The following is an 11,414-nucleotide window of genomic DNA, read 5'->3' on the forward strand; positions in this document are numbered from 1 at the left end:
AGTCTGGGAATGCTCTGCATCCATTCAACATATGCGATACATTTCCACGGACATTTTCCTTGGCGATTTTTGTTCGCCTCTTGCCGGCGAGCGCGCGGAAATTCTGCACACGTGTCGATCGTTCAAGTTTTTATGATTGCGCATATGTAGCTTCCTGCTGCGGGGCAAGGACGTTTCGGTTTGCCTCAGCCTTTGTTTCTGCCTGCCTTTCACCCTCCCTACCTCGCCGCCCAACCCCCTCGGCAAGGCCCTTCCTTTGCATCCACATCCTCATCCTCCCAGCTGTCCACGTCACATGTGTGCGCTTTCCTCGCCCCGATTCCCGATTCCCAATCCACGATCACACATGCAGCCGGCACTCTGGCATCAGAAATGCCAGCTTGGCTACTTCCATGGCACATATGCCAGATTCTGAGGGTCGTGGAGCGGGAATACTTTACTTGGGCTAAAAAGGGTGATTATATATTATTTATTTAAACTGAACGAGCTTCGGCTACTGCATATTCTTCCTTTTTATCACTATACCATTAGTTTATTAACTAATCTTTATAGAGAGCTTCACTTGCTTTTTATACAATGTAATATTCATTTCGCTTCTCGTGGGATGTTTAATAAATGTAATTTATTTATTCAGCGGACTTATCCCAACATTTGGCAACTATCAGCATCCTCTAGAGGGGGAACCAATCTGCGACTTCCATCGACGGCTGGCAACCAGTTCGCCTCATCATTTTTATGGCATGCAGCCGCCGCCGTCGACAAACTGAAGAGCAGCACATGGCCACCGCCTTCTCCTCGATTTAACCCCAGAATCGGAGGAAATCTCATTCGGATCGTGGACATGTGCGTGGAATGCCCCGAGCAGCTGTGTGATATCTGCTCCTCACATTTTGGCATCGGAAACTGTGCAGCTGATTAAGAAGGAGAACCCCGAGCCCGAGCCCGAGCCCGAACTGGAATTCAGAACTGAAATCTCAGAACTCGAACCCGCATGGATGGCCGAAAGATTTATGTGGGCATCTGAGATTTCTCCAGCTTTTCGCCGGACATGGTACATTCATGGGAAAATGTTGCCATCGAAATTCAACTTAAAGTACAAAGCAAACTGTTTAGGATTTCAGTTTCTTGCAGCATTGCTAAAAAAATACAGTTTAAACGCATAACCCTTCTAGTTTATTACTTATTATTTTTGGCAAATACATGAATAGTTTATTTCCCAAAAAAGAAAACATCTAAGCACATAGCAGAGCAAGGTTTCGATCCTCGGACCTCTGGGTTATGGGCCCAGCACGCTTCCACTGCGCCACTCTGCTTGCATGAAAAGCTGTGCCAAGTTCACTGTGCAAGAACGAGGAAAGAGTGCACTTCAAATTTGCATTAATTTAAATGGGTAAATTGGTATAGCTCTATTAGGTGATGCTTCCTCCTATCCCACTCATGTAATACCTCTGTTTAGTTCAGCTAGTGTACCATACTAAAGCACATCCATTTATTTGAGTATCAGATTAATTTAGGTAAATGAGTTATTCAATTTAAAGGTACAAAATACTTCATCAGGGGACTCGGGGTAGCCAGGATAAACGACTCCCTTCGAGGAGTGATTACTTTCAGTTGAGACGTCAGCTTAGCCCCTTTTCGAGTGGGTTATCGCGAAGAAGTCATCGGGAGGAAGCCACTTTTGGGCTCTTTTGTGGACTTAAGCGGCTCAAGAAGCCATTTGCCACCGCACGACACCGGCTCTTCGTTCCCATCCATCATCCCAGATATGACAAGTGGCCAAGTGGGCAAGTGGCCTTCCTGGCTTGGCTCGATCATTTCGTGGCTTGAAAGTAAAAACAACGGCAGCAAGGGGCTGCCTGGCGGAAAATGTAAGCAATTAGCAACTGGCGACAAATTGACGAGGCCGAAACAAAAACCAAAAACACACACCAGAATCCGTGGGTTTTGACCACCTGCTGCGATTTGTGCGAAAAAAAGGACAAGGGGAGTGGGAAATGGTGTTGTGTTGGTGACCAGAAGAGCGGATTGTGGCCATAATATTTGTGCCAAGAGGCGGCTGCTGCTGCACTACTGGCCGACTACCTGGTTCCAGTCCCAAATGAAGTTGCAGCAGCCAAATGTCTCACTTTTGGCAAGCCTCTAATGCCCGTGGCCATTATTACCGTCTAGACGGATCCGAACTCGACCACCTCTGTCGCCCGACTAATGAGGATAACTCCACCCAGATAGGATCGTTTCTGTAAGCGCAACTTGAGCTCCTAACGCAACAATAAATGGGTTTCAATTATGCTGATAAGTATTTCCTTAAGATGGTGCCAGAACAACATATCAAGTTGGCCGAAATTGGTATGTTTTCTGAGATGTAAATATCCTGATAAGGCACTCCGAAAACAACACAAGTTCATTATTATTAAATAATATATGTATATTATCATAGTTTAATTTTATTAACAGTTCTTCGCATTACTGTAAATAAGCCTATTTACGAACAAGGAACTTCCGAATATGATCAGCCTCTCACAAACCACACATTACTCGAAAGTGTGATCAATATTTAATGCCATATTTACTTGAAATTCCCACTCCCCTCAGCTGCTCGCAATTAACACGGGGAAAGTGAAAAAAGCCCGGTGTGTCGGATGGGTAGAATGCAGTTCAAATAAAGGCAGCCGTCGGGTTTTTGGTATAGGAGCGCAGTTATCCTGCAGATGCGATGCATTGCACAACTGCCCTCCAACTGCCGTTTTTCCAGTCAATTAGGGTAGCAAAAAATACAGCGCACATTTGCCTAACCGAGTACGGGGATATATTTTCCGGATTCGAGGGAACGGAATATGTTGCAGCATATGTGGCGGCGTGCGGCGCAGTTGTTGTTGGCCTGCTGCCCGAGGGGCATTGTTAATCGTATCCTGCGTAATAGCATAATAATCCCTAATCGCATCTGATCAGTTCACCTGGTTGACACACTACCTCTCTCTCTCTCTCTCGTTCGATTCCTCGTCTCTGTTGCTCACACTATCGAAACGCCGGCTGCACGATTGCCATTCGCATTCCCACTTTGGCTTCCATCGATATGTCCTTTGTGCGCCTTGTGTCGCCGAGTGTCCTTTTTACCCTAACAACGGGGCTGGGGTTATTTTGACAGCAGTTCATTTGCCTTCTGCCGCCGTTTTCACTGCTGTTTCATTTTTGGCGAAACACACTCAAAAAAATAAGGAAATTGTGCTTTATAGATCGAAATATATACATATATACAACACAAATATTTATATGCGATACAAAACTTTTCATCTCCAAAGACTAAAATACCAGATATACATAGTTATTTTTAAAACTGTAAGAATTTATTTCAGTGCAGCTCGGTTCGGTTCGATTGGGGTTTGAGTTTGGGTTAAGTTTGGTTTTCCTCTTGAAGCCATGTTTCGAGTTTGTTTTATCCTCGAATAGTTCGGTTTCAATGAGTCAACTTCTATTTGGCTTCCATCGGGTAGCATATTTACCGCTCTTTTGTTGCCTGCTGTATATTTTTCTCTTTGACTAGAATGCTTGACTTTTAGTTATTTTAATTTAAGAACAACATCAGAAATTAGAAATATTTTGTATGTTTTAAGTATGCGAATTAGTCCCATGATCTGCGTACCCCAAACGGGAATCAATCGGCCCATTATGAGTCTGGAATCCAGCTGAGCTCGGCGATTATGCCCATGCGTAAACAAAAAAAAGCATTTCTGTTTCAGTTCCCATTCCCACGCAATTGAGTTTATTGTTTCGCCCGGAGAAAGGGAAAAAGGGGCGAGTGAAGTGAGTGAGTGAGTAAACAAAAGCTCAGCGATCATCGACGCCTCAATGAAACTTTTTTTTTGCTACGATCTTAGTATTCAGTTACCATACGGACAACAACAAGTTAAACAAACCTGAAAAACAAACCATGGACACAGGCCGGATGCGGCTAAAGCAAAAAAAGTCCAAGCCAAGAAGCCTCGACTGCAAGTGGGATCTCTGATCTTGGATCACCAATCGCCAATCATCATCGCTGGCCATATGCAAAATATGTTTATAAATAAACGACACTGGAAAAAAGGGATTGGTTCACAAAATGCTGCTTGGATGTAACTTAAATGGTGTAGTAAGAATATTTAATTTATAGTAATTATAAATTATAGTACAGCAGTATTGTATATTTTAGTTTAAAATGCTGCATTTCCTTTCATTATATTTTGTAATTGCCAGGAGAAGTGTTCAAATTTTTATCGGTGCAGCGAAACGAAATCGGTTCCGAATTCCAAGGCGAAGTCATTAATGGGATGTCACCGGAGAGTGACAGGGCAGAGCACCCCTTTAATGGCAACTAGATGTCCTCAGCTCAGCTGAGATTGGAATGGAATCAGTTCGGCTGGGACTGGGAATGGGACTAGGACTGGGATTTCAATGGGGATCGGATCGGATCGTATTGGAGATTGGTGATTGGGGCTCGAGGAGCGGGACTGAGTGACGGGTATTGGATTTCAACATGCAATGCACGCGGCGCGGCATGCGGCTGCATATCTGCAACGCCATCTCTGGGATACTTCGGGATCCCCTCATCCCTTATCCCTTATCCCCGATTCCCTATACCAATATATTATACACATATGAATACCCCTTCCTCTACAAAAAAAAAAGTAAAAACAACCAGTTGCTCCACCGCAAGTGCCCGCCCGCTGATTGACATGTGATCCTCATCTTCATCGCATCCTCCACAAGTTTCTATGGCTTGCAAATAGCGACCCTCTTGCCTTTGGATTTAAATACACTTTAAATATTAAGCTTACATTTTAGGATATGTTGATGCTTTGAATTACACCAAACATTTTTAAATGCAACTGTTTAAATATTTCAAATAGGAAATATATAATTAAAATGTTTGCAAATGAACTAAAATATAGCATAAGACGTAGGGTATTTAAATTCTGTATTTCCAGAGGTGCTTTTCTAGTTATTCTTCTTTTTTTCTTCAGATTTCTGCTGCTTTTAACCTGCTGTTGGTTCTTCGGCGGCGCTGCTCATTTGTCATTCAGGCGAAACACTCGCAAGTCGTAAAGTAAGCTCCGTTTCAGTTCCAGTCTCCTGAAATCTGGCGAGGAAGACGTGAAATCATCTCGAGACGTCGTTGCCGCAGCAGTCATAAAATTATGATCGGTATTTTTTAGCCTTCCGTTCCCCTGGGAAATTTGAACTGTGTCGCTGGTTTTTGCCAGCATTTTTTAGTTATTTTGAGTCTAGTTTTTCGACATGGAACATGGATTTCTGCTGTATTTCATGCAACACCTTGTTCCCCGATTTCCAGGAACACATGTACGTATGATCTCGGGACATTCCTGAACTGCGTTTCCACGGAAACTTGCAAATAGACCGTAGTAATTAAAGGCACGAAAGCCGAAGAGCAATAAACATAAGCTTTTTTCAGCCCAGTCATGTCTCCCATTCAGCCATGGCGAACCAATTCAAAACCATTTCTAACACAGACGATAACCAGAGAGACGTGTCGTTTTTCACAAACAACGACGCGCCCGCTCATTTTCAATGAAAATTTCCACAATTTCCTCAATGGATCGTCGTCGGCCTATCATGTGTGTGTAATACGATCGTGGATTTCTTGCCCAGAAACCCTGCAACTTCTGCGTTGCGATGGAGTGGGAGAAAAGTCGAGGCGCCTCGAACTCTTATGAGTGTTCAAGATGTCGTGGACCCAAATTAAGATAAGATTCGGATAAGCCGTGCATTTCGATTTAGCCGTTTGAAAACTCGTTAATAAGAATTTGGTTAATCCACTGATAACAACTAGTTTTCCATTGAACGGAGGCGCATAACGCTTATCTTTCTTCGGAATTAATATGACAAATTGAAAGACTACCGTTTAATCGTTTTTCTTTCTCAGGATTGAAGCTATTAGCTTATTTTTAATGAATAAGACAATGATGAGGATACAAGAGCATACTACTCTGTTATGCATACTTATCTTTCCCTTTACTTTGCAATGTGTTTAAATTGTTACCATTCCACAGCGGTTAAAATCTAAATTACCCATGAATATATTTAATATTCATCATAATTAATCAAGCCCTTGTTGAACCACTCTCATTGTCTTTTTCGCCTTTTCGTGTTGATTGTGGAACCTCCTTATCCCACAAAACACTTTTCATTCATTTTCATGCTCATTCACAAAACATGAGAAAAATAGAAAAACAAACATTGCAGTCTCGTGAGAGGGAAAATTATTGAGCGAGAACTGTTCGTGTTTTCTCATTTTCAGCTGAGAAAAGCAGCCGACCAATCACAAAACCATTTCCCCTTTTCTAAAACCCGAGCATTTTGCATCTGATGGAGAGTGTTCAGATTTATTTGGAGAGTTTTGGAGAGCAATTTGTTAAGCCGGGTCTACAAAGGTGAGTATGTGTGGATCGTGGTGGATTCAGGGGAAATGTTAGTACTTTGAAAAGTGTCTACAAAGTGTGGGATTTGGATTGTATCTTGTGGATTGGATGTTGTGGTGAGGTAGAGTTTCCTTTTAATAACTCGGGTAACAATTTGGTGGATATTGGGGCAGACAGACTGTAGAACTTGTTGGAAATTTGGTCTTGAACTGAAGGTATCCAAAAGGTTTCATACATAGCAATATTCCTTAATTGTATTATAAACTATCGTTATATTATGCAGATAGCCATTATCTTAGCAAGATAGAAAAATAAACTAGGTAGTAAAAACCAAATTGGTTCTTTCCTCAATCATCGTACTCTTCCTTATCTACTTGTTGAAAATGATAAGCTATTCTCCTCTTTCCCAGTAATTTGTTCATTATGATACCAGAAAAATCAAACCCCTTTCTCATTAATTCATAGGCTCCACACCGATCCATCCTTGGTGAATTTCCCATTTACACAGCTTCCCCTTTCAAGATCTTCGGTTTAAATTCTCACTATATTCTCATTGTGGATTTGAAATGAATCTGAGGACCAAGCACGAATGGCTTCCCCTTAATTCCAGATTCCTGTCCACTTAACCAGACCTCTCCACAACAGCCCTCTTGGGAACTCTCCCAAATTCCGGTTTCAAGCTGTGGTCCAACTTCCACATGGTGGGCTTCCATGAGGTAGTTTCCCCAGTCTCCATGCTCGTACTCTCCAACCACCTATCTCTCTCCAGCCGAGCGAACCCGAGAGCGAAGACTCCGCCTCCGACCGCATATGCCCGTTCGGGGGTATAAAAGCGGGCGCTCTGAGCGAGCAACACTCATTCGTGTGCCGACCGCTCGCAGCAAAAGATATAGAAATCGAGAACGCAAACGCAGAAAACACGCTGGATTAAAGTGTTTCGTTTCGAGCATCGACAGAGTGAAATAACTAAGTGAAGTGAGCGCACAAAGCCAACTTGCCAACTCGCAGAGAAACCAAAATCAAATCAAACCGAGTTGAATTGAAAAGCAAGTCAAGAGCAATCTTTAACTGAACCTCGCAAAGTAATCCGGTACGACCGTGTAACAACCGCCAAGATTCTACTCAAGGAGCGTAAAGCAATCATCTCCAGAATGAAGTCCCTGACGGCCGTCTGCCAGACAGGTGCCTCCGGAATGCCGGCCTTGAACGCCAGCGGGCGCATCCAGCGCCACCCCACGCACCGCGGCGATGGGGAGAACGCCGAGATGAAGATGTATCTGTCCAAGCTGAAGGACCTCGTGCCGTTCATGCCCAAGAACAGAAAGCTCACCAAGCTGGAGATCATCCAGCACGTCATCGACTACATCTGCGACCTGCAGACCGAGCTGGAAACGCACCCCGAGATGGGCAACTTCGATGCGGCAGCCGCTCTGACGGCGGTGAACGGACTCCACGAGGACGAGGACAGCGACATGGAGGATGCGGATGCCGAGGCGGAAGCGGAAACGGAAATCGATCCAGATGTCCTCGCCCAGCGCCTGAACGCCGAGCAGCCGGCGAAAGTCTCTAGTCCCGCCGCCCGTCTCCCGCTCACCGATCGCCAAACGCCCAACACTCTTGTGGCGCCCGCCCATCCGCAACAGCAGCAGCAGCAACAGCAACTGCAACTGCAGCAGCAGCAACTGCAATCACAGCAGCAACTGTCCAACAGTTTAGCAACGGTGAGTTAAGAAACGAATTGCTAAGGTAGTGAAATCGCCGAATAGGAAGTGGGCAGATGAGCACAGCTGAGGTCGAAATAATAAGATAGAATGGTTTTGGGTAGTAATAAAATAATTATTTGAGGAAATAGCATGGTTAAACCATTAACTGTTAAAATAGTTAGTGGAGAAGGTGTGGAAAGAAGTATCTGACCTGAAGAGTTTTAACTAGACAGTTTAGCGATACATTGCAGAAGTGAAGATAAGGAAAACCACATCCCACCGATTTGAGTGCCATTATTTTGACCGCAGCTGTTTGACATTTGCATTGCAAATATAGGAGACAATTGAGTGTCAAACTGTTTGGCATTACTTGTTTTTGTTGTGCGAGTGACCTCATTCATAAGGCGATTGTCGAATGTTTGCGTGAGAGGGGTTTCATTTATTTTCTTTTCTTTTTTTCGTAAGGACGACGAGTCTCGGCGAGTCTTGGGAAATTTCTTTACTGGGCTTTCTCGACAACAATAAATATCACATCCACGGCCTTCTTCGCCCGAAAATTTCATTTCGGTTTTATATGTAGTCATTTCACAGACCGCCGTCTCTGTGCGATTGTATGGGTTGCGGTTGTTGTCGCCATCGTTTCTTTCTTTTGTGTGTTGCCTATACGTAGCTGTTAATTTTTTCTCGCGGCCTTTTTCTGTTGTTGTGATGTTTTAAATGAACACCTGCAGATACTTAAATTTATTTCACACACACATGCACACACACACATGCACACGCACTTGCGAGCTTGAAAACGGAATTTGAAATTGGGGAATCATCAGTCTTCGTATTTTATTTCATTTGGGTTTATTTTTTGGCTTACTTCATTAGCGCTCAGTTTCGCTTCTTCTTCTTCTGCGTTTTCGGATTTTCGGTTATTAATGATGCTGGCGAAAAAATTCGTTTGAGACCTACGTAAAAACAGGTTCAAAAAAGCTCTTTTCAATGGATTTTTTAAACATATGTTTGACTGGGTGGCCGGCAAGTGTTATTCATTTTCGATCGCTGATTGTTGATTAATTGTGAAGGTGGAAACCCTTCTCCGAAATTCAGAGCCTCATTTTAAATTTTTGATTAATGTTACAGTGGGTTTTGAACTCAGTCCGCTTTGCGTAGGTCTGGTTTTTCTCAGTTTTGGTGCGTAATTCGTGTGTGTTTGTTGCAAAACATCTGCAACCCACAAACATATATATTTTTTGTGTTTGTATGATGTGTCACCGCCGCAACAACAACAGCACAACAATCCGAGAATTCTTTCGAAAACACGCACACACACACACAAGAACACATGGGGGCACTCAGAAAACTGTAAAAAGAAATGCACGTGTTCAAAATGTTCTCTCTGTGGGTTGTTTTCAGTTGTTTTTGCTGTTGCTTTTTCGATTTTTTTTCGCGCAGCTGTGCGCCAGTCGCCAGTCGGTCGCTTTCTACATTGTGTTCCCCCCACGGATCCTGCCCCCCCTCCACAACCGCCCCCTCGCAGTAAGTGAGCAGAAGACGGAGGAGCAGAGAGCGCAAGACACTGGGGGAAAAACTGCGTGACTTCTATGTTTGCTTACTTTGAACTGCGGATACTTTTGCTATTCGTTCAGCTGATGTTATTCTAAAATGTATGTTGTATCTTCAAGTGCAGCAAGAACATGCAAATCATTTTTCCCAGTGCCAAAGAACTCAAATAAGTGCAAAACACAAAAACAAAAGCTCAGTGACAGCTCGTTTGATTTTCTTGGCGCCTCTTTATTGCCTCATCCCCTCCCCTATACTCATCGACATCAGCTTCTCATCGAGTGTCCCAAGCACAGAAAACAATCAGTGGAACAGGCAACTAATTGATAACATAGAATGGCGAAATCATACATAGCTTATAAACAAATTACTGCATTTCAATCGCACATTAATAAAATACTAATTTGAATATTCCCGCTTCTCTCTTTTTAGCCACTGAATGCGGAGAAAGACAGCAGACAGTCGTAAGCGTGGAAACGCCCAGCGGGGAAAACCCACGGAACCTATAAACTTATTAACTAAATGCATAATGAAAGTACAGTCAAAACTCCACTCGCAACCTTCGTGTGAAGATCTCCGCATAAGATATCGTGTGAAACTCTCAAGAAAACCACAGCCCAGGCGCATCTCTACAACGCTCCTTTTCCCGGGGAAAGGAAAACCCGGGGAAACGAGACCTCGCTTTTGGCTCGACAGAGTTTAGTTTAAACATTTAATAACAAGAACACAACAACACAAAACCTAGCATTAGAGCAGCGTAAGCAAGTAAACATTATGATTATTAATTAAACATTACAACTAGGATGGCGCTTAAGAATGAACGGAAGAAAAACTTGGCAAAGCTTTAAACAATTTAATTTTTCCTTTAACGCTTGAAATTACACTGAAGCATATATTTTTGTTTTCCTAATTTTAGTTTTGTTTTGGTTTAAACAACGCAAGAAAAAATGTTACTAATGCAAAGCAAACAACAGAGATCAGCAATAAAAAGAATTTAATAAAAATGCACAGGCATCAAACTGGAATTACGTTGAATCATCGTTTTATGCATTGCGATTATGATATGATTTCAATCCAAATGATTTTCCTATTAATTTTAATCAATGAAGAGTTTTCCTATTATTGATTAGCCACAGCCAATAAATAACAAGAACAACCAACTCAGCAGCACACACATTCAAATTCATTAATTTATATCGAGAGAGTACGTTTAGTGTTTAAGTTTTGAGAAAGTTCATTTCCAGGCACTAATTTTCACTCACACCACTCACACAGAAAACACACACACCTCATTTTGTAGTTTTTCCGAGTCCCTTGGATCGTTTTCCTCTTTTTTTAATCGAAATAACGTATAATGCATAATAATTATTACCAGATATACACTAAAACCTATAAATATATATTAATATATGTTCTGTGATCTGTAGCATACTTTGTACAAAGTGTTTTTTTAGCATAATTAATGCGATTTTAATTATGATCCGCAATCGAAATTACACATTTTTGTTCTCATTTCGATGGTAAAAACACTCTATCATGATGTAAAACAACAAAAAAGCAAAAGAAAACATTTGATGATGTTGCGAAAAAATATATATCTAAAACATAAAGAAAAACAAACACTAGCTCTTAATAAATTGCAAAAATTAAAAAACATTAAAAACCGAATACGTCAATGGATTTCCTTTTGGGCGAGGGGGGATTAGGAAACTACCAGATCTTACCACCGAAGTCGGTAACTACCTGCAGA

The 11,414-nt window shown here is 42.3% G+C and overlaps 1 protein-coding gene and 1 non-coding gene across 2 annotated transcripts; one reads left to right on the forward strand and one right to left on the reverse strand.

Moving 5' to 3' along the window:
• Positions 1-1,241: 1,241 nt before the first annotated feature.
• Positions 1,242-1,313, reverse strand: Trnam-cau. The gene has a single exon. It is a non-coding gene; the product is annotated as a tRNA-Met (tRNA).
• Positions 1,314-7,250: 5,937 nt separating this feature from the next.
• On the forward strand, positions 7,251-10,553 carry LOC122617027 (protein extra-macrochaetae). The gene is made up of 2 exons (XM_043792668.1): positions 7,251-8,134; positions 10,097-10,553. Exons 1-2 carry the CDS (start codon positions 7,565-7,567, stop codon positions 10,130-10,132), a joined length of 606 nt encoding a protein of 201 aa, XP_043648603.1. The 5' UTR covers positions 7,251-7,564; the 3' UTR covers positions 10,133-10,553.
• The last annotated feature ends 861 nt before the right edge of the window (positions 10,554-11,414 follow it).

Source organism: Drosophila teissieri, chromosome 3L (genome assembly GCF_016746235.2).
Source record: "Drosophila teissieri strain GT53w chromosome 3L, Prin_Dtei_1.1, whole genome shotgun sequence".
Taxonomy (NCBI): Eukaryota; Metazoa; Arthropoda; class Insecta; order Diptera; family Drosophilidae; genus Drosophila; species Drosophila teissieri.